The sequence below is a fragment of the Syngnathus acus genome, chromosome 9, assembly GCF_901709675.1.
Source record: "Syngnathus acus chromosome 9, fSynAcu1.2, whole genome shotgun sequence".
Classification (NCBI taxonomy): domain Eukaryota; kingdom Metazoa; phylum Chordata; class Actinopteri; order Syngnathiformes; family Syngnathidae; genus Syngnathus; species Syngnathus acus.
In genome coordinates, this window is record NC_051094.1 from 7,743,981 (window position 1) to 7,768,251 (window position 24,271).

A 24,271-nucleotide genomic window follows, 5' to 3' on the forward strand; every position below is an offset into this window, starting at 1 on the left:
AGATATTAACAAGGATCTCACCAGATGGCATCTATAATGACGATTAGCATATCCAGTAAACTGTGACGTGATTGCTTCTCAGTGTTGTGTGTATCTATTCATTTTGCTTCATCCTGCAAGAAATGATAAAGGCCTCGCTCCAAATAAAAGCATGCCCTCACCTGAAGTTAACCTTAAAAAAAAAAAAAAAACATGCATTAGTTGAGACTTAAAATAAGAGTAATTTGGAGGATTAAAAACAAAATTTGTTTTTAATGGAAAAAAGGGAAGACAATATGGTTCTGCTTTGTTATCTCGAGTTACACCGAAACTTTTCTATCTTGCAATGTCAGTAATTTTTGTGCAGTATTGCTCCCTAACCAACCACACAATCAACAAAAAAACAACGCTACTGGCAGAGCAAATTGGAAACAAGAAAGAGAGCTTCAAATGCGACTCGGTGGGTGTTACGATTTCTTCAGGGTAACAATAAATACATAAGCATATCAAGGTTTTCCAGAGGAAAGATGTACCTTGTTCTTTACTTGCTTAATTTAGCTCATTATGAAGGGCCAGCTTTATCCCGCCCTACACACTACAGGGCCAATAGCAAGTACAGATCTTGTTACCATGACAACTAGCGATGAAACTAGAAGTGGCAGTACGTAGAGTCCAAAATCTAAAGATTCAAGATTCAAGAAAAGCAAATGCGAACTGAGCACGCGCAAGCTTCCACAAAGACTATTAATAGTACGATTGATTTCGGCTTTTACCAGTGTGACCGTTGTTAAACTGTTTCCTAAAAAGTTACAGACAATTTGGTCATCTGTCCATCTCCTTCTCATTAGGCTGGCAGAATATTCCGGCAGACTTGGATTTCCGAACCCAGAGCTTCAGTTCGGTGAAGCAACCCTGCTAACCACTGTGGACCATGGCAGAAATTATGCAATAATAATTGCTCTCAATGGGAAATTGAGTACCAGTACCACGGAGAGGACTCAGTTCCCTAAACAACAGAAAAGATGAGATCACCCTGCATGTGTTTATCTTTTAGTATATGCGACAAAGGTTGTCAGCACTGTGTCAGCTCTCCCAAGGTGTTTCATTAGTGTGCTTGCTATGTCTCATTTCTCCTTTCACATCTGACCCTGCTGGCTTGTATGAAAAGAAAAGTCACAAATGTATGTGTGCCTGTGGCTTGCACAACCAAACAGGTGGACTCTTTCTGCATTCTTCCACTCGGCACCTCTCTCCTCTTTTTATCACGTTTGCTCCATGTCAGTCTCGCTTGGGTGATTTAGGCACGTCACGCATTTGACAAGGAGGACAGTACTTGGAGATGTCACTATGGCAACCGAGTGTGCTGACTGACAGCTAGTCAAGCTTGTAGTGAGCATCCACCAGAGAGGCCAGCAAAGACAATAAGCGTGGGAATGGGGAAGAAGTTTTCTCAAAATAAAAAAGACATTTATTCATTTATTAAATAAATAAATATCATTCACTCCAGTGCAAGTTATAGTTATAACTTGACAGCTATGCTCGGCCTTCATTCAATAATAAAAAATTAACTGTGCAAAATTTTGCATTGCTCATATGTCTGTGATTCAAATTTGATAGCTATCAGGACTAAAACACAAATATTTGAACCCTGCACCCAAAATTGTCTGCTTCAAATTAAAAAGCAGACTTACTGTGTCTGTGTTTTTGGAGACTTGTTGGTCTCCCAATGACAGACATGCCTACCAAATTCCATGTTTCTAAATAAAAATGTCTCTGGGGCGGATGTAATATAGTTGGGGTTTTTTTCACAACCAACATTACACCCACGAGAATGAAGAGACCTGCAAAATCTGCTTCCGAGTATGCCACAGCCCTCGAAATGTCTATTAATTTAAGAGTGAAGAAGAAACACAGCAATTTGAAGTGGACCCAAACGAGATGCTTAATTATATAGAAAGTTGGCACTCTAATAGTACAAAAAGGAGTTTGTGTGACAGTCAAAGCTCAGTAGGGGCAGGAAGGAAACGTTTCAAAAGATGCAAATGAGCGGCCCATCAACAGATCACCCCTAAATTGAATTCACGCATGGCCGCACATTTTCCAAAACAATCCCGCTGGTTTGTTCCCAGCTGTCAGCTGCTGGATTCCACCACACAATACAGCACGTTGCCTCTCGCTCCAAAAACTTGTGAATGGAACCCAAGGCCTTTCACATTCATCTGAATCAAAGGCAAAAGTCAGAAGGACTCAAAACAACACGAAACACAAAAGACGGATGGCAACGAGGAAAGTGGGAAAATGAACACACTAAACTCAGTGTGGTTGTTGGAGTTGTGTAACATCGTTTAATCAAGATGTGGATACTGTGCAGGGAATTATATGGTCTTTTATAAATAAGGTTTGTAAATCCATGTAAAGTAGCTCAATGTAATACAATTGACCTCAAAATATTACTTTACGCAAACTTCATATTGTTTTGTAAAAATATGTCTTAATTACAATTCATTGACATTTTTGCCCTATATATGATCAGACTTTTTTCAATAACATTTGACAGAATTGGCTTGGAGCGTTATTTTATTTCATTTTGTTTTTTATAAAATACGACAAACGGTATTTTTTATTGTAAAGAATTACTTTTTAAATAAATGTTATCTCACACAAAATGAAAAATGACTTCTACTTCAGTTCTATTTTAATTCTATTGTTTTATTTTCTATTGTGAGACATGATTGAGTAAAATGACATGTACCAATCTATTTTTTAATTTCATTTTTTAAAGATATTCTCGCAAAAGTGACGGCATGCATTTATATTTTTTTCATCAAATTAAATCTCTTACAAAAACACACTTGATTTCTCACACAGACAAACATTAACACACAGATGCCAGTCAATTGTCTCACTGAAAGTTTGCAAAGCTTAAAACAAAACACTGCCTCTGTCGCTAAAGAGAAACCTCGCACGCATCAAATGAATAAGAACACAAAACACGACGGTAATCCCAGGCATGCTCTGTGCAGGATTAAGAACACGGGTCAACATGGACAGCAGCCCACAAACAAATATTAAAGTGGCACACGGCAACGAGCTTTGCCAGCCGAGGTACACAAATGTCAGGTGTAAGGCGGGTCTTGGACGCAGACCTACAGCAGAATATCCTCACGGTAGAAACAAAACAAAAGGCTCACAGCACAGCTGCCAGGCGAAGGAGATTGAGCAAATTTGGAGTCCTTCTATCATCAGATGATTGAGTGGTACGAATGCTTGACCCATTTTAGTTACAACTTCACTATATGATTGACAGAGGGGCCACTGGAGAAAAGAGTTTGAAATCGTTCATTCAAAATGGGAGCCCTTCATTAACTGAAGTCTACACAAGAGAACTTGGGGTTGACATAAATGCAGATTGTTAGTTTAACAAAAATAAAATGTCATCGTTTAAAAACAAGTGGAGGTTAGATGAGAAGAAAGAAAGCATAATAAAGAAAAAAGACAAAAGTACAAGAATATCCAAATCACTGCAAATATTTAATAAAAGAAAATGTGTGAGAGTGTGCATGAGAGGGAGAGAGAGATTTAAAGAGTGTAAAGTAGATTTTTAAATTCAATATGGCTTCTCTGTTTACATAGTATTTTAAAACAAAATGTAAGGTACACATTTTTTTTTTTTTAAAAACAAATAAACCTTAACATTAATATTGTTTGACTGATCAAAGATTGTTAACTCCAAATCTTTTAATTTGCATGAGATGAAAAAATGACAATGCTGTTGTTGAGTCAGAACAAAAAGAGAAGGCAACAAATAATGTTAAAAGTAAAAGGTTACATTTACACTCTGTCGCCTTTTTAAGAGTTTATTTTCCAATGCGTGCACGCATGCCGGCTGTGTAGTCATCAAGTTGGCAAAGCCTCATTTAGTTATTCACATCACACTCAAAGTCGAGTGTTTTCTACAGCCTGAAGGCACTCGCTTAATGCTGACTTTAGCACGACGCCACATAATTCCTCTCCACTTCTACTGACGCAACTGATAAACTGAAAAGATGACAAAAAATATATATTTTACTGACGCTAATCCTTTCAAACTTTAATTAAAGACTTGAGAAGATGAAGCATTTTTATTATCATTGTTCACATACTCCATTTTGACTTAGCCACCGTGATAATTGAGCTTCACAACAGTTTGAAGCGTTTTCTCCCCTCTCACCGCCACAATTCTCCATGTCAACAACTAAGGACAATTTGCCGCGTGAAGATCAAAGATAACAAAATTTGCTAAAATTTGGTTACCTGCATGAGTCAGTTTTCGCTGTGATTGCCTTTGTGCAGTCGAACCGCTAAAGTAAAACAACTTTTGATTTATTCAGAAGTACTAATATTGGGAATGACTTTTTTTTTTTTTTTCCAATCATACCATAATTACCAAAGGTTTTCTGCTTCAAATGAGTCTGCTTATGTCACACTAGCACCTACGTAGAGAGGATATATTTATCTTTCATATCTTTTTGATGTTGGCTAAAATGAGGTTTAGCAAAGCGCATTATACGGCTCATGTGTTCCTGCCATCAATGTCCAAAATTAGTACTAGAGCTAATATAAGGAGGAATGATATGGAAATGTGATGTTTTAACTGCTTCTATACAGATAATTGAATCTCTGGAGTGCCGGACCAGCTATCAAGTGTGATATTAAAGAGCCAAATCTTTTATCTGCCTATTACACAAAGTGCATCTGGAATTTACATAGTAACTACCCACACACCGAGTTTCGACTCCCATGAGTCCAGCACTTTCAAGTAACCGCTGACGCAATCATGCAACACTGGCATCCTCCACAGTTACGAGGCCCCTGCAATCTTGGGAAATCCAAAAGGTAAGCAGAGCTGCATTGAGTTTTACTGGATTTACAGATAAGTGGCAAATATCTGTGATTTTCTAAAGAGCGACAAGCCTGATTGCAGGGTGGAGTTGTTGGTTGTGTTTAGTCCTGTGTCCCTGAGCTCTTGAAAAAAAGGTCAACTTGGTGTTCCCAGCGTCTTTACAGTAACATAAGAAATATTGCCGTCACAGTTGCGGGCAAATGTGGCAACGAGTAAATGTCCCTTGTATGTGTCAAACCTAAGCGGATACTAAAAATAAGCCGAGACAACTATTGAGTTGCCTCCGCCCCTGCGGGTCTCGCTCCTCGCTCACCACTTCCTCGCCTCCCGCCTTGCCATAAACCGTTATCCAATTAGGCGATCCTCATTGCTTTAATCAATGACGACACGGACACACTGGTATGCATGCCACACGCACACACACACTGAACTCCACCTGTTTTCTGGAAGTAGTGGGCTACTACGGCGATACAGGATGGGTATTAGGGAGTGAAATATAAATTAAAGTGACAGGAGCAGATCCACATTTAAGTGGCATGCAAGTGAGAAAAATGGGAGGGCGGGATGACCCACGTAAATCAACGCTAATAAACACAAGAAAAACCCTCAGGGTGGTAAATGCAGTAAATCATTTGGATAAAGCTTTTCAACAGATAATTCGCTGGGAATTAAAATCTAGTTGGGTGGCTCTATTGTTATAGGCGCCTGCATTATTATAAGGTTATTATGTAGTGGCATTTTCTATTACCAGCATTAGTATAATGGAAGCACTCTGTGGGGTTTGGTAATTTACATAAAGTGGAAAATCCACTGTAAATGGAACACCATTTTTCTTCTCCCTTTTGAAAAGACTGTATAGTATTAAATGTAAAGACTGTCTTGAGGAACATTTTAAAATTCCTAACTCATACAAGAATAGAGGTACCTTGATTTTCAGATGATGTTTTGGTCGGTGTTGCAATCACCACTGAGCAAGCCATGTGCAGTCTGGCAGATTGTGAACAAATCTTCAAAAAAGTGGCCAAGTGTGCTTGCTTCAAGCTGTTTGCCACTTGTTTTGTTTGACTGTAAAACTAATCCAACAGTAAAACAAAGAGAAGACCAAAATCCACTAATTTAATGCAAATATAATCCAGAGATGGGCAAACTAAACTGCCATTGATACATTGGTAATTCTACGCCTTCATAAAAATAACATTTTAACACTAACAGTGCGGCCATATATAAGACTTAGCATATACTAACAATAATCAGATATATTATTCATGCTTTGCAAAAAGTGACTAATGACTGCAGCTTAGTAGTTGTGAAGGTCTTCTTTACATTCCAATATCAAATCTACATTTATTACATCTATATATCTATTATACTGCCCCATGGTGGTCAAGGCGTGCACATCAGAAGGAGCAGCTCAGTAGTCATTGAACTCAAGCAAGAATTGTTTCAAAAGCAGTTTCATTCTCTTAAATTCTGTCTCACTAAATTATAACTGTATGACAACCAGAAAAGTGGTACAAGCTGTGCGCTTGTCTTTTGACTCCGCTCCCGTATGGTTCCATCCACCCTTGACCAAAACGGAAAAGAATTTTCTGGCTGTGTTGCCAGTGAGCCAAAGAAGAAGAAGCAGGCCATAAATGAGATTGGCAGACAATGTGGCGGTCTGTTCAGCACCAGGCAACAGGAAGGAAGGCCAAACTGCATTCACCGTGCAACCCAGAAATGTGACTTGCTTAGTGGCCAGTGGGGACCCTTATTGAAATTCAAAATGAAAACTGAAAGAACATTTGCTCTGTCTAAATTCAAACCAAAAGAGGCAGGTGAAGCGTTGTTTGTTTTTGATCATTTTAAATCCATCTTGGAGAGGGTGGGAATGGAAAATAGCAGTAGAGCTACAAGAATAAAGCAAACGCTATTACTAAATATATACATTTAAAAAAATCGGATTTTCAAAATAACAAAAAAATTCACATTCTGTATTATTTTTGTTCTTTCAAATGAGTAATAGGGCCACACTGACGAGAAAAGAAAATAGTGGTCAATAACTACAAAACTAAATGTGTATGCAGTTACAGTCCTACAAGAATAAAATAGCATGTTTATCAAGGGAAAACAAGAAAATTGAAAAGAAAAAAGCTGTACTTCATGTATTGTTTGGGTTATTATAGAGCAATAATTAAAAAAAACAAAATCATGACTTTAGTAGAATTAGAACAAAGTGGTCGTTTTTGTAAATCAAATAATTGAGGATTATTGGAATAAGTGGGGTATTGACGAATGAAGAGAAATGTTACTATTTTAAGTGAAATGGGTTCTTGCATCTTTGCAGACAGCATCATTTTTTTGGAGGGAGGGGCAGATTTCCACCACACTGATAAATTCATTTCATTAATTGTGAGTTAGCGGTAATGATAAACCGTGATATAGTGGATGAATAACGACTTGATTATTTCATGCCTGACATTGATTTCCTAAAACGGCATACCTGACTGAATCAGCTGCTCCAATAACAACAATGCGGAGCCACGTACCTTCTTGCACAGCCTGGAATGGGTTGCTCCCATCCACGAATTCCACAGAGATTGTTATCTTCTCTGTCTCCAGGATCTCATTGTTCAGGTTGAGGTCAGCCACGGCGAGGCGGAAGACTTCATCGTCCTTCCGTGCAGTTTCGTCGAAGATGGCGCCTGTCAGCAAAAAGGATGGCCACTTTACTAACATATTTTTTCATGTTTTATTTTTTTGTTTGGTGTGTTCTATATAGTTGTTTAGGATTTACAGTACCAGGAGAAAAAAAACAAAAAAAAAAACAGTTTTTTTCTTGTAGCCTTTTTTAACTCATTTTTTTTAATTCATTTATTTTTTTAATTTATTGTACTTTAATTTTTGAAAAAAAAACAGTTTTTTTGTAGCCTTTTTTTACTTGCGCAGAAAAATGCAGAGCCACCAAGTGTGTTAGACGACGCAGTGAAGTGCAATGAATAAAGAGTGCCTGTGCATGTGTGTGTGCGCCAGTGAAATTGACTGCGGGTTATATTAATAACCAGAAAGGTTACACTCACTGATTAAGTTGGCAAAGCTGTGCCTGTAATTGGTGTTGTATTGCTCAATGAGAAGAGTCTCACACTAGCATGGCAGAGCAAATTGCTCCCAAATTCCACAGAGGGTAGCAAGATAATGATTTTGGAGATGATAAATGAAGACTGTCCAAAATCTGGAGAAAAATAGATCACTTCAGTATGATGAAATCTTCAAGCAAGTCTATGATAATGCTTAGCTAGTAGCGAATCCATCCATGTTTGATGAAAACATGACTCAGCCAAAGACTGTTCGGTATGTGGTCATATAAGTGAAATTTTACAAAAAATATGCAAGACTAAATCACAAATGGAAGGAAGACAGGAGCCTATTGTGCCTAATTAATAAGACATTCATGTAATGAACATAGAATTTAACTATATTTAGAATTACCTATGGCTAGAAAGCGAAGCGTGGAGAGTCTCGGTCTTTCAAATGCATGGATACACAATGTTATCCATCTTGCTCCAAGTCAGCTGGGGATAAGCCTCACCTAAATACCTACAATATTTACTTGTGTGGATCACCTACAACTGTAACTAAAAGATTTATACCAAATTGCTAACCCTCCATCAAATTCTATGTTCATTACTTTGAAATCCAAATATCCGCATGTTCAACCTGAAAGGGTCCGCCGCATATCGACAACCTGATGCCGCGTCCTAATTCACTTTGCACTAAATTTAATTAACCTTCGGAAGGACACCTCAAGTATGAAATGCGATTGCCGTTTGAAGGCAGCAGTAAACTTCAAGCTAACTGCTGCTTCATCAGAAGTCCTCATGAAATATGCATCCTTCAATAATGGGAACCATCAGCGTTTGGCAACAGTCAACACCTTCACTCTGATTGAGTATTTGTTCTTTTAATAATAACAATGCAATATAGATGAGACAATGACGTGTGATAAACTTATGGCAAAATTGCTCGGACCGAGCTGTGTACCGACTCAGCCAAGTCGCACATAAGGTGAGAGCGGTCAATCGGCATCTTTTTGGACTGTGGGAGGAAACCGGAGTACCTGAAGGAAACCCACAGAGGCACGGGGAGAACACATAACTCCACACAGGAAAGCCGGAGCTGCAATCAAACCCTGCAGCTCTGAACTGTAAGGAGACGTAATAACCAGTGCTCCACCGTGCCGCCTCGAAGTGGAATTCTCTCAACTTTATTATACAAAGTTAAACAAAGTGTCTAAATTGTTTTTGCAAAGAAGCATTGATCAAACGTCTTCTGCTGTTCAAATGTTTTGGTATTTCTTTCCCTTCTTTGTTTGTTCTTTGATAAGGCGCAAAAATATACACTAGTTTGTCCTTGAACGGCTTCAAAAGCACTTAGGATGCCGAAAGTGAAATTAAAAGCGACAAGGAAGGGGAGAGAGAGCAATGGTGGTCAATAGGAACGATGTGTTCTTGTTTTCTATGTGTATTAATTTACTGCCAACTGGAAACGTTTGTGTGCTTGTTAATTTGTTGTTGTGTTGTTGTTAACTCAAATACCACAACAACATCGAACGGCCAAATAGTTTATCTTTATAGATTAAGATTCAACAGATGAAGGAACGATCATGAGCTGAGCTTTATGGACGAGTTGTATATTTGCACGAAGGCTAAAATTCGCAAACTAAGGACAACACAAGGATTGGTTCAATAACTAATGTTATGGTTGCGAAATAAAGAAATGAAGGCATGGTTGGATTTCATTGTATAAACAGAAACTCCTTTATTTCATCCATCCATTTTCTATGGGTCAGGTGAACTGAGATCCTATTCCAGCAGATTTCGTGAGAGGTTAGGTAGAAACTGGATTAATGTCCAGCATGGCCAATTTACATACCAGGGACAATTTAAAGATGTCATAGAACCTATCCTAAATGTTTTTGGAATGTGGGAGGAAGCCCAAGCACATAAACATCTCAAACATTGATCCCAAATTTGGAAAAGTTGCAGAGAAGATGAAGTAAATGAACAAAACAGAGTAGAATAACAAGCTTGTATAGGTCTCAATTTCAATTGTCAAACTTAACATGCTTTCCTGCATAATAAAGAATCCACTTGTCGGCTCCTTGTTAAAAATACGTCTTGTGCAATGCTCTGCATACATTTACTTTGCAATACATCACCATGTACAGTATATGCAGGTCAAACGACAGCGAAAAAGCCAATACATCCCTCCGTGTATTAATCAAGAAATCCCCAAGGTAACCTGAGGAGTGCAAGTGAGAAATGTCTCCTTTGCCACCTCCTCACCTTCTTTCATTACAGTTTCCTACATTAATTCGCCCCATCGTTAAGGAGGCGAGTGGCCGGGAGAAAATTCCTGTCATAGTTCACTTGGCACCCTGAATCCTTTGTCGTGCTGTCACCATAGCTCCGCCAAGGTCGTTGCTATTGCTAGAATGTCTCTTTTTCAACCAAGGCGAAGAGCTCTGCTTCATTCGCACATTGCAAAGCACTAATGCTGATAGCCTTGCCTTTGCTTTCTTCCACACAAATGAACTTTAGGTGGGTGGAGGCTCGGCGCAAAGTCCCGACCTCACCCAGTCATTAGCCAACAGCTCGAACGCAATCTGAAAGTAACCAATTCACCTAAAGGCCGCTCGCTATTCAGTCAGCCGGTGACAGGTCCACTTAAGTAAAAGACGGACAGTTGACAGCTTTGTTAGCAGCCATGTGGCCTAGCAATCAGTTGTGTAAAGACAGCAAGCCAGAAGATTCCTGGATGAAAGTAAGGCAGGCTACACGAAAAAAGAATCCGATTTTGAGCCCTCTTCTGACCAAAGAATCGGTGATCTGAAATACAGGTCTGGAAAGTAGTAGCAACAGGTGCTTCTATTCCACTGGCAGGAAAATGAACTCATTGAGTATTTGTCATCTCTGTTTAAAAGAGTTTCAAAAAATGTGTTGTATAGCCACTGCATGTATTGAATCCTGGCATTGTGCTCTCCCTAAAAGCACATATTTTCCATAAGAACTGTTTTGTCGAGCTTGGAATTTCTGCTTCGGCTCTCATTTTCATTCCTTCACTGTCACCTTGGCTCTACGAGTTAACGTTTTCTAAGATTTCTTTCTCCTCGCCTTTAATGCAGCCCACCTCCTTGGCTTCATTCGACTTTTCTGCTTCATAGTTTTCTCTTACATTTATTCATTTTTCTCAAACAATCTTCCGCCAGGCCCTCAATTTCCTTGAACAGGTTTTGTTCCCCTCCTCCTCCTACTTCTCATCATCTTCCTATCCTTCATTCTCCTCGCCTTTTTCCCCCTTTACACTGCACTCCAGCACATTTTCCTCACTTTCACACCGTTATTTACACAAGCATCATTCTCCTTCTGATTCTCCCTACTCAAAAGCTCTTATACTCATTTCTTGCTGAAATGATTTATGCTTGGGTGCACATTTTATTCAGATAAAACTTGAGAGCAGAAGTTCACAAAGGACTAACATTTGAACATTTTCATAAAATATAGAAGAATAACAAAGTGATGGCAAAAAGTGGGCAGGAACAAAAGAGAACACATAATGCTACTTACTATCTTATTTTATTCAAAACAGACCCTAAAAAAAAATTGAAATCCGGCTGTCATGCATTATAGGCCAGACGGTTTAAGCACGAGTTTTTTTGTGTCTTTGAGCTCATTCTCCTGATTAATGACGAACATTTAGGAGGATTTGTCCTGAAATGCTGGTAAGAGGCCTGCAGATGTGCATACATCAAAACTGTCACATTACATTTCAGGGTAAGATGGAACTGGAGGATTTCCCCTGTGCATATGCATCTTCCCTTCACCATCCAAACTGTGTTCTTTTCTGTGGTTTACCATCCATCAGTTCATTTATCCATTCGAAACTACTTGTCCTTATTCTACAACCAAAGCTTATCCCAGATGACTTTGTGCAAAAGGCGAGGTACACTGTGGTTTGCCGCTTACTGGTTCAAATATTCAAACTAATGCACAGTGTGTGATCAGAGCAGATAATGCAACTGTCTTTTTAGACTTGATGAGCACGGCTGATCTAATGTTAGTGCCGTTTTCCTTGCTCCATATAACGCCAAACAAGTGTATTTGTGTTGCTGTACCAAAAATTACTTTATCAATAAAGGCACTGTTGGAGATGTATTCATTCAGGTGGAACATAACTGATTAGTCCATAAAATTGATTGTTAGCAATTTAGTAGATTGTGTAAAATGCACTGTTGATGAATCCCTTTAGGTTTGGACCAGCAGGGATGTTGTTTATACGGGCAACAACTACTTTACTGTATAAAGAAGCCGAAACATGACGAAAGATATTCGGAGCTTTAGCAACACAGTCACTCGTCCATGCTCTGACAACACTCAGAACTTTGTGGCATATGTGCTAACCACTTGACCATTTAAGGACAGAACTATAGAAAATATTTTGGTACATAACCAGACTGTTTACTTATCCTCTCAACCCATCTTATTGCAGCCTTTCATCCATGACCCTCTTCTGTTACTCCCATCATCCTCTCGGTCTCCTCACTCTCTCGCCCTATGCTCTTGTCCTTTCCGCCCCGGTAAAAATCATCAAAGACTCTGGCGGCTTCCCGACAGAAGCAGATCACTGTCTAAATAGCCATCCTCCCCGACCTCGAGGCAAGCAGCTGAAGCTGGGACTAAAGAGAAATACACTCAATGCTCGGCTTAGCAGGAAATACAGTAATATACAGACTGTGCTCACAAAGAGAATCCTACATAACAAAAGAAACCCAAATAGAAACTCCTACGCCCATGTAGGTATCGCTCATAATAAGACCGTCTGTACATAATAGGCAGCCGAGATGTGTTTGAAATATTGATATGATTAGGGAAACCGATGACTAGCTCAACATGGCATTTCAACCTCACGCCTCGCTCTCTCTAATTAACTTTGAGTTCCCAATTTGCGCCTTTCTCATCTGCCCACACAACCACACAGCAGTGCTGCCGAGTTGTTCTTACGTCTTTGTCATCAGTAGCAAAAGACACTCAACACTACAGATTTCTATAGGCTTAAGGCGGCGGCGGTCATAATAGTCCGGTGGACAACCAGTCTGTTAGAAAGTCATAAAAAGCAGAATAAAACTCCATCTGCAAACTGATTAGTGGGAAGTTCTCAGAAAGTCCATTGAGGACCAGGCGCCCCCACCCCATTTTAAATATGGGTCAGGCAGTCTCGACGGGCTTATAATGAATAGCGACATTTTATTAATTGTTCGTTGGTCATTATAAGGGCTTGACTGGCTCCTCCGTGAGCACATGATGATGGATTATGGTCATGACATTACTCAGCCGCTTTCATTGCATGAAAAATTATGCCAGTAATATCAAGGACAGTAATCTTATGCCACAGTCTTACTTGGCAATACGGGAGTATCGTCTTCTCTGGGATTTGTTCAGAGCTTTGGGACTGTTGCTTTAAAGCAGCAGGGGAAAATAATGCTCGATTCGCGGCAAGAGGCTGTTCACACTCATGGCGACTTGTGAAAATGGAGCTTTCAAGCATTTTTTTATGTGTCCAACAATTCACAGTGTCATGTCAAACCTCTTTGCCATTTAACAAGATTGAGGTTAGGGCAGTGGTGCAGAGGTTGCTACTGTGAACTTGTGAATGTGTGCCCTGGCTTTGTCATTTGATTTCAATTGGGAACTATTTGACAGAGGGTGGCAAGAGGTAGGTTGAATGTGTCTTCCACTCTTTTATAAAATGGGTGCCGTTAATTTCTAGAATACTGCATACACCACAAATCTGATTAGGTCTGCATTTTCACTCAGTTATCATCCATGTCAAATGACCCAATCAGAAACAATTCAACATCTCTGACAATGTCAAACAGCCTATTTTGCTTTCCCTTTAACACCTGTTTAGTATTTGGTGGAGTTGATAATCGAGGGTTGGAGATAGAAGACGTACTGGCACTGTATACTGAAGTTTGTAAAGATTGCAATTCATCAACATCTCTGTTGCTGAGTAGCTGCACGCTGAGACGGATCATCACCGCTGTGAGTGCAATTTATTTTCCCGCTCGTTTTTGTCTTGGGTTGTCGGATGGATGTGAATGTAATTCGAAGAGGAGTTGCTTGTACTTTGTATCTGCCATGTCTGAACGTGGACTTATAGTGCTAACCAGAGGAGCTCATATAACGGAAGCTTTTTACATGAGAGCATGAGCGTGCGGACACACACACGCACGCTCAAACACACGTGTACACGCCAAGTGGCTCTTACTTTATTAATCACCGCAGCGAGGTTGGTTGCCCCTCTGATTTCAACACCCACAGAGTAACATTTGAGAGCTGTAGGTAGCAGATTTCTCATCTATGTGGAGGCAAATCATTGACTAGCTCGCCTTATACAGCATGGAAGTCGCTTCCACGACAAGATAGAGTCGCTTCATATATCACGTCTCAGTCTGTGTCAAAAGATACAAGTCTGGATTTCCAGATTTCCACAACTGTGCCAATGTGCTATCCAGTCAGCCATGATAAAATATGATTTAAAATATCGCCAGTTCAGTTAAAAGATTTAATGGCGAGAGTTAGAACTCTGGAAACAAACATCTATTTAATCTTAATGGGAAGTTCTGTTTGGAAAGGCAATCAGCTTCAGTTCAATTTTGGAGACTCCACCGCACAATGGAAGCATTCGGCATTGTCGGATTAGGACCACATGCAAATTAGCTCAGAGGGTTTGCCATTTGGAATTCCAATCTGCTTTAACAATCTGTTTTCAGCCTTCCGGGATTCGGTATTCATATCATGGGGGCTTTGATTAAATCCTCGACATATTCCTCAAAAAGGAGCAACAGATTTAGACCAAATGGTCTCCCTTGAACTTATCTCATGAAGCGAGGTGGCAGTTAAAAGGAGTCAGTGCTAATGGAACTACTGTACATCTTTCATCAGTTCCTCTTTATACTTGTGCTATTTTATATACTGCATATTAAGAGTACTAAATCTTACATATCATTGGCCACCAGTAGGCCTGCCTCCATTAAGAGGGACACAAGCTGAAGGATGTCAAATTCCTCCTCAGTCTCTTCCATAAACCACCCAGTCCTGTTCTTCAAGCGTGTTCCAATTATTTTAACCCATCATTGTCAGCAACCAAACTACTTTTGTATTCAAATTCCATGTCCAGTGATGCGGAGTAGAGCATTCTGGCTGTGTTGCTTGTACTTTTCTACCTTAGTGATCATGCTGCATACCTCGTACACAGCACAACAGCTGTTGTCTTCAATTATGGCTCGAGGAGATTTTGCTTGGAAGTCGTCGCGGGTCTACAGAGGAGGATTTTAGGAGAGTGACGACGAGGCGTACCAGGTAATACGTTGGAGTTAATGGGCCATGATTCACATTCACACTCTGGCACACATCGCTTTCTCAGCAAAGTGGTTCCGGCCAAATGTATGGAAATAGGATTTATTTTGTGTTCTGTTTAATGGACCCACAAATGTGAGGTTTTCTCCAGCAAAAGAGAAGGATATACTGTTGGCCTTTGCAGAGGTTAGCTGCTGGATTTGACACCCATATTTCCTTGGAAACTACAGTAGTCAACCTAGAATATATTATATAAGGTGTTGGTTTTACATTCATATTTAAATCCTAAAAAGTTAAGCATGAAGAGTCTCTGTCTAAATGCACGAGTGCAGTCAATAAATATCCCCATTTTCCACTTCTCACTTGTCCTCTCTCTTTATATCATAGGTAAAATGATCTCGTAAAAAGTCCGTTTTTTTGATCCAAGAATAAATCAATTTCAAAATAGTTTCATACAGGTTAAGTTCATCAGTATCCCGGGAAACAGTTTTTTAGTGTTTTTCTATAAAAACTGCACAAAACGTTCTACATAAAATGACACAGAGGTAAAGGACCGTGGTTGTCCAATCCCGGTTGGATACAACAATCACTAATTCTGAATTTGGCCAAGACATGTCATCTATGTCATCATCAACTATAAATATGAGTGGTGATCAGTTTTGATTCTACTTTAAACGGTAAAAAAAAAAAGTGGTTCTTTTTCAGTTTGCATTGTGACTTATCGCAACAGCTGCAAGCATTCAGAGCGCAGTCTTGAGGAAGAACTGATATGAGTCGGTATAACATCACTTTGCTGGATGGCTGAACTCATTGTGAGAAAATACAAGTCTATCATGCTCTCCACAATTGTGTGAACTTCACACAACCCTTAGTGCCACCCTCCTCCTTCCATTTTACCTTTTCCCATCCATATAAATGGCTTAATTTCTTTCCTCCGCTGACCCGACTTTACCCGGCAACCCAGCATCATTACATCTGAGTCAGTCTGATTTTGTGCCAGTTTTGCTCTTCTTCCTCTCTTCTGTATTTTCCTCAGCCTGCTCTCAACTCCTGGTCGTGACACAAAGATATAATAGATCTACACCTTTGTGATTATTGTAGATTAAAAGGGTCTGTAAGCATTAGCCTCTGATAACTGCCAGTAAAGTTGATATTTGTTTTTGAAGATGTGTCCACAGATTTGCACAGTAATTAATCCGTCTATTTTCTATTTGTCCTCACTAAGGTCACAGATGAGCCAAATCCGATCCCAAAGCAGGGTACAACTAAAACCGGTCACATCACGAATGGCACATACAGAAAACCAGTTGCATTTATGGACAGTTTGGGAATGTGGAAGTGAGCCAAGTTATCCTGAGAAACCCATGCAAGCACAGGGAGAATTTGCTAACTCCACACAGGAATGCCAAAACTGAGATTAGAACCCATATTCTCAGAACTGTGCTGCCCTGCACACTAGTTAACAAGTGTAATTTAATTAGTGTGCAGTGATCAAGTGCTGCCTCTACCAGCTTTTGGTGGCGCCTGCACAGCTGGGTAACAAAAAGCTGTACGCTGCATTGGGTCCACAGAAGAAGGACGATGTCAGTACTGGCTCATTTGCATAATACGCAGCCATCCCCACAAAACAGGCCAATTTCAGCTAGACTTAAACTGTTGATTATTATTTTCATGAAGCATGATTCAGACAGGTTCTTAAAACACTTGGGAACTCCAATTCGGAGAATGATGAGCTCAATGCGTGTCTTCCATGAAGACAGTGTCCATCCTAACAGGATGAGTCAGCAGAGCTTCCAGATGTGTGACGGATGTTCCTAAGGCCCTTGGCGCTATTCTTAGCATCATGCGCACACCCACGCGCATTCAGGAAAAAAAATGTTTATCTACGCAGAGGACAACACACGCTCACAAATGGGTTTCCCAGATTGCCACATGGCGGTTGAAGGACAAACAGAGCCAGTGACTCAGAGAACGGGGTAGCCCAAATTCTGGAGACCCTCGTGGGATTTTGTAACAGCTGCAACTTTTCTTAGTTTCCGTTCACAATGAAAGAGTGAGCAAGGTGAAGCCGGCTGAAATAATTAGTCAGTGTGTTTAACTGCACTGGAAAGCAAAGAAGGAAGAGAGTCAACGTGAGGACAAGAGCAGTTCATTCCACGACAGGCTGAGATAAAAGTTCCAATTAGCGCGCGTTGCACAGCGAAGACGGCAAGGCGGAAAAAAAAGTCTTTCTTGTCAAGATTGGGAATATTTCAAACTCACGAGGAAATTTTTAGAGTTTTAGAAACTCTGAGAAGGGGGAGGGGGAAAAAAAGGTCAGTGGATATAGGAAGCATTTTCGACTGTGGACAACCATGCGTGTGAAAACAATCACAGAATGCCAGAACCATGTCAATTTTCAACCCACTTCAGTTAAGATGGAATTTCATTATTGATCAAATTTCAAATTAAATCTAAGGAGAAACTAAAAATGGCATTTGGCCAAATATTCTTAATCAACTACACTTTTAATGATGAGGAGTTTCCACGGTATAAGTAACTCAAAATCTTGAGGTGCTGCCCGATCGCCCCACAACCTTTTTTTTGAATGGTAAGGTACTATTCATTAATTTTCCGTTGCCGGTTTGGTCACAAGATATCAAAATATGAACAAATCGGAGAAGACTGTTAAAATCAGATTGACAAATTTAATTCATCTTGAGCATCCATAATCAAGTCGTCTCAGTCTGGCATGATATATTCCTTCCTAACCCCCCTGCAGTTCTTGAATTTACAGGTAAACTCTGTAAACCAACAAACGTTCATAGAAACTCCTTCTCTGCCTTCTAACCAGCAGAAACAAAGCAAATGTCAAAGCTTCCTCGCATCAGTATGTGTTCTGAACGTCTTCGACTGTGCTTGTGCGCTCTCGAAACCTCAGGCACAAAATATCCCAGATGATGTTTCACAAAGCCCCAAAACATTTAAAAAGTAGAAGGGAGCCCTTTTTTTTTTTATTTCCTTACTGCGCTGCAGCAAAACAGAGAGATAGAGAGACAGACAGACAAGCAGCCAGACAAGCAGCCAGACAAGCAGCCAGACAAGCAGCCAGACAAGCAGCCAGACAGACAGACAGAGACAGAGACAGAGACAGAGACAGAGACAGAGACAGAGACAGAGACAGAGACAGAGACAGAGAGACAGAGAGACAGAGAGACAGAGAGACAGAGACAGAGACAGAGAGACAGAGAGAGAGACAGAGACAGAGAGACAGACAGCGGGAGAGAGCTGGTGTAAAGAGAGTGACCCAGTTAGGGAAAATTTAAATAGGGATTCCATTTAGAGGGCCACATTAATTGGAGCAGATGCCTTCTCAATTATTAAGAGGCCTCCAAGGGTGTTAGCACGGGCTAAATTTATCCCGTGCGGCTTTGACTGGGCTTGTCCGATCTCATACAGCATCTGCAGACAAAAAAAAAAAAAAAAAAAAGCATGGTGTTTCATACACCAGCATATACACGTCACGGCCACTGAGGCTCACACTTGAAGAGGAAAGCTGAGGTCATGCTTTTCGTAAAAAAAAAAAATAGCCTACAAGTTGTCCCAAGAGAAAAATCAGTCCAAATTAAAATCTCCAAAGGAAGGCCAAACCTCAGTGGCTCTGTGTACTCTGGTGCCATCCATTTCAGCCTTAATGGCCTCCTAGTTTCCACAGACATGTAGTAAAATGTACCAGCAGCCAGGAAAATAGTCCCATGGGGGGGAAACACTCAAGTCTTGAAGGGGGTAGGGAAGCTAAAGAAACAGTTAGGAGGTACTTCAGCGATGTTTCATAAATTTATTAATAATCTCCCTCTTCTTCTCCTGCATCATGACAAAAAGACAGAAAATCTTCAGGGACTCATGATAGAAATGACAGACGTCTCGACTGGAGGCGCAAAAATGATGAGGCGATTCCATTGGAATAGGAGATGAGGAGTCAGAGTATGTGATTAATTTAGTGTCTCGATGCAATGAGCTAGCTGCTTAAAAAGAAATACATCATTCCCAAAAATATATCAAAAGTACTTTCTGGACATTTGAGGCAGGCAATGGCCTGAGATGTGGATAATTTTTTTGAGGTCAGCAAAGCGATCACATTTCCATAGAACCCAGCCGATCATGATTGGTGGTCAACCCCTGATAAGTTATTTTGCCCTTTTGCGTCACCACTCGCTAACCAGTTCTACAATTCCCAAGGATCTTCAACAGTTGATAATTTTTGTCACGTTATGCTACCACATGAGAATAACGGGTAGATTTACCAAAATGACTCGGTGCATTTTCAGGATGTGTCATTTCGTATTGCTCGTGTCTGTTCTCATATAAAAGACGTCGAGGGGGCATCCGAGCGTATCATGTGCCAATTACGGTGGCACAAGTCCCTCTAGGCCACTCTCACTGAGGTCTAAAATAACTGCCCGGGGGCGTTACGAAGGCGGCCGCTAACAGGATCCAGGCTTCCATCTAAATTAATTGGAAGTGAAACCAAAAGGCACTTTCCTTGGCGACATAAAAACCGTATGCTTGGAAAATGACTCTGATGGCTTTAAATAAATGTTTTTGTTGTGTTTTTTTTAATGCCAAATTAAATACGGACTAACAATATCAGATTTATAATTGAATGATTGCTATGTTCTAACACCATATATCTATGCTTTCATAGTGATTTCGACTCGCCATGCATGTTTTCTCAAGATTGAAAGGACGTCTCAATTTTTTATGATGTAAATCAAATAAAGAAATGCCTCCATCAGCAACCCGTGCTAATCAGCATTGCTTATACTAGGGGGGCTAAAACATGTATGAATGAAAGTATGTATATAAAGCACCACTCAAACTGTCAACTGATTCATGCATACAAAATATATATATACGTATATACATAATCAAATAAATTTACATAAATAATAAAGTCATTTATGTCTCCTTTAAAAAAGGGTTAGGGGTTAGTTCTGGCAGCAAATGGAGATACTGATTAAAAGCATGCAAGTTATTCTACATGTTTTCATTGGTTATTTGAGAACATACCATAAACGGGACATGTTCAGAAAGTCATAAGGTGAAGATATTCGACAAGGTTTTCATCAAACATCCCTGAGCTATTTCAAGTATCTCCAACTTATCTTGGCAGACACTTTTCCAGCACCAAGCTATTTGCTTCACTCGCTCCCTACCCGGCAGCTTCTTTGCTCCCGCAGAGTGAGGAAATGAGGACAGGGTCGTTGAAATCTCTCAGCCATTCACTACCTCTCCTTTAATCCACTGTCCATTTTCTCCCACTAGTCTACCTGTCCTCCCGTAGACCTTGACCTCTTCCCCTGTGTCGCCCATCCCCACCCCATTCCTCCTTTCCCATTTCGGAATGATTGATGACCACAATGCTTGGCTCTCTGACACTTTATTAAACTTCATGGAGCGGTGCTTGCGTTTCCCTCTCCCGCATGTAGCAGTTCCTGATTTTCCTGTTTTACCCTCTATTAAACTCTTTAGCACTCCGGTTCCATGTGTTTAACTGTCTCGCTTCCCGTCAGTGCCAGTAAAGCTCGGCATACACCACAGCAGGGTAACACACGATAATGAGCCAAAATTTAAGCATTGAAATCATCAGTGTAATCTAACACAACCCTGCTACATGGCAGATTTTTTTCTGGAACTCCTCAAATTGTCTACTGCGGAAATCCCTGCGATACCGATATGAAATTCTGTTACGTTTTTATGGCTTTTATAGTAGGCTCAATTACTGGAATACAATTTGCAGGTGATAATGGAAAGGCATCAATGCAGTTTTATTTAGCCATTTATTGAAAGCCAGAAAAGCTGTAACACACAATGAGTAATCACACAGGAGCTGCTGACAACCGCAGCTCACGCCGAGCCACCCACACAAAGACTCGCTGACGTCACATCGCATCCCGCTAAGGCCCCATCTCATCGCACTTATCCAACACAGACACTACAACATGAACAGTGTATTCTAAACATTTTAGCTTTTTTAGATGATCTCTCTAAAGCATGCATATCCCCGGCAAATTGTCAACATTCAGAGCTCTGACCCGACAAATGACCGCATTCCTCCTGCTGCAAGTAGTGCAGCTGTAAAATGTGTTAATTGCTGCTCTTCCCTAAAAATATTAGCTTCCTTTCAAGCAATGTGTAGCGCAACTTGGGATTTCTACACACACAGGAATGACACGCACACAAAGCGAGGAACCAATAGTGTTGGTACACACGCCGCTGACCATGGTGAGAAGGGAAACATTGGGCGGATTGACAATCGGCATCCCACCAATAAGTATATTCTGCATATATGGCTGTTTGTACTTCAACTTTACAATTGAATAGCAAGGCAATGCATATAATGCAGGAAGATGTATGAAAAGAGTCATTAAACAATAATGGTACTAGGATGGCATGAAGCCCAAGGCTGAACAAAGGCTCTTTGTTGTTTTTCTTGTCAGCAGTAAAGAAACTGCTCTTTTTTTTTCTTTTCTTCAACTATCATACATGTACACAGGTATAAAGAAACATTTCCGGAATGATTACACTAAAATAAAAGTACTCAATATTTGAAGATTGAAAATACCAGTGATTAGCAATTCAGTGCTGACTTTTTTTCTTTTTACCAATACTGGTGCCTATCAGTGGTGGTGCATTCACACAAAGAAGGTCATGGAAAGCGTTAATGATGTGGTAGCTGGGTATATTTTCCATGAAAAAAAGAGTGTCTCATCAAGTGCATGAGTAATTGAGCGTGTGTTGAGATTTGTTTAAATGTTTGCGCTGGAGTCTCTCACTGCACACTGCAATAATCTTTGCTTGCTTTAAGATTTGCCCAGGTTCTATCAGTAGCTTAATACTTTCTCTTTTTGCTTTGATCGGAAGGAAACAAAAATGCACAAATTTGTCCAGATTATCAGAATGTGTCGTTTCATACCTGTAATTCACTTCCCCTACTTCACTTTTAAAACATTTGTGTTCACACTTAAAATTCCAAACATACCTAACTGCCTTTCAACAAACCAGACAACATAACTCTCTTCTCTTGTCACAAGAACGTAAAGTACATCAAGTAAAATACATGTTGTCAAGTGCAGTCTGAAAGCACAACTCGAGCACGTTGTCCTTGTCAGCGCAATAAAAAGAAGACCTGATGTTGTTGCTCTCACAGCTACTGCAGTTATCATCAACATCCAAGGGGGCGGATCCAGGATGTGGCCTGGGCCACCCTAGACTAAACCTGGCCACCCCATTGGCCACACCCATTTTTGTCACATTTTTCTGTGTGAAGCTGCCTATGATATAAGCGTGACAGACAGTTGTTTTAGTGTCGTCAAGTGTAGTCGTGCACTCCATGTGACCTTATTCCTACCCCGACCTATTTGCGGTACCATTATTCAAAGTGCGCTTGCTTGGCCGCGCTTTCTTAATGCAATCATCCATCATTCTGTATCTTGCAATTCAAGGATTTATTTTATGCTTTCCCTCAATTAATGTGACCGTTGTAGACCGCAAGGCTGCGGGCGTACGTCATCTCTCTCAAATTAGCTCTGCGTCTGATTGTGTTCCTTTTGTCAACTCCACTTTCCTTCTGAGCAGAACCTCGCCGCAAACACCATTTTTGGGCTTGCTGATATAACCATTGGTCAGATACACAAGCCCCAAAAAAATAAATGGAGCAGTCAGGATGGAAGCACAACTAAAACATGTCGAAACATTGCAAACAGAAAATATAAGATGACCTCTGAAATGGAAACTGCTACTAGGTAGTACTCTGAATACATCTCAGAATGTTTCCCTTGATCTAGCTGATCCCTTGCCACGGTCCCAAAACAGGATCATTTTTCAGGTGCTCGCACAAAAAAAAAAAAAATAAATAAAATAGACTGGATCAACCCACCCATCTTTTACGCGTTGAGTGCCTTCCTACACGAGGACAGGGCTGCAGCAGAGGCGCACATGATTCATTCATTTTGCCCGCCAACGCTTTCCCTCGGAGCTTTCATACGGCAACCTTCCGCAGTTCAGGATCACTTGACGACAGTTTAAAGCAAAGAGAGTGAAACCTCAAGCTTCTGAAAACTGCGTAAAATATTTATCACTTGTAATTTAAGCCAAGTAGTTTAATTGTCTACTTCGGAGAACTAAAACTAATGGAATCTCTTGTCAATTGTTTGGCCATTCATCCACATGAAAAACTCTCGCGTCCATACCGTGTGATGTCCGATGAAAGAATCCGAAAGTTTGAAACACTGTTTAAGAGTTATGGCTCGTCAAAATCCGTGCCACGCCCACTTTTGGTATCCAGGAATTGCACGCTAGATTTGGAACCATATTTGGATGCCCTTGTCTTTCATTTTAAGATCGGTACGGATCTGTAATTTTCCATATTTATGCATTCTGACGCTGTCCATCAGAATCTATGGATTCAATCTGATACCTTCATCCATTTTCTGTGATTTCGTTTGTATTTGTATGCCGTTTCTGTTTCAGGGAATCACTCCCAATTCACTTGTGGTTTGAGGTTATAGTGCATACACAACCTGCATAAAATGCATTGCAATCAAATCTCAAGCCTTGACTCGAGTCAATGTTCTTTGCAATGGTGGTGAAGCTTTGATGTACAGTATAATCAAGTTACCCTTTGTTGTGTAAGTGAGGGAATTTTAATTCATTATGCAAAAAAGATTGCAGCATTTCTGTCTCGACACGGCATGCTCTCCGCAGCTGCTGCTATCCTGTTTTTTTTTTTTTATCCTTTCTTTCTTTTTAGTATTATCGTGCCGCTCCAAACTCTTTGAAGTACCCAGTGAGGGTTTATGAGCGTTGCCTTGACATGCACCACTGTGCGAAAATGTATTTTTCACTGGAAATATCTGTCAACAAAGAGTACGGCTAGAATACTCAAAAAGCTGCATTCTGCTCAAGATGTTTTCTTTATATAAGCCAAGATGTTACGCTAGCAAACGGGAGAGAATTTAAGTCAACGACTAAC

The 24,271-nt window shown here is 40.3% G+C and overlaps 1 protein-coding gene across 5 annotated transcripts in view; it reads right to left on the reverse strand.

Annotated features, from left to right (window-relative positions):
- Positions 1–24,271, reverse strand: part of grid2 (glutamate receptor, ionotropic, delta 2) — a 261,431-nt gene that overhangs the window by 202,554 nt on the left and 34,606 nt on the right. For all 5 annotated transcript variants that reach the window (XR_005098888.1, XM_037259602.1, XM_037259603.1 and 2 more), the window contains one exon: positions 7,390–7,545. Coding sequence is in view for 4 of the 5 variants with exons in the window: in XM_037259602.1 (XP_037115497.1) it covers positions 7,390–7,545 (156 nt within the window). In the remaining variant the exon portion in view is untranslated. The remainder of the gene's footprint in view (positions 1–7,389; positions 7,546–24,271) is intronic.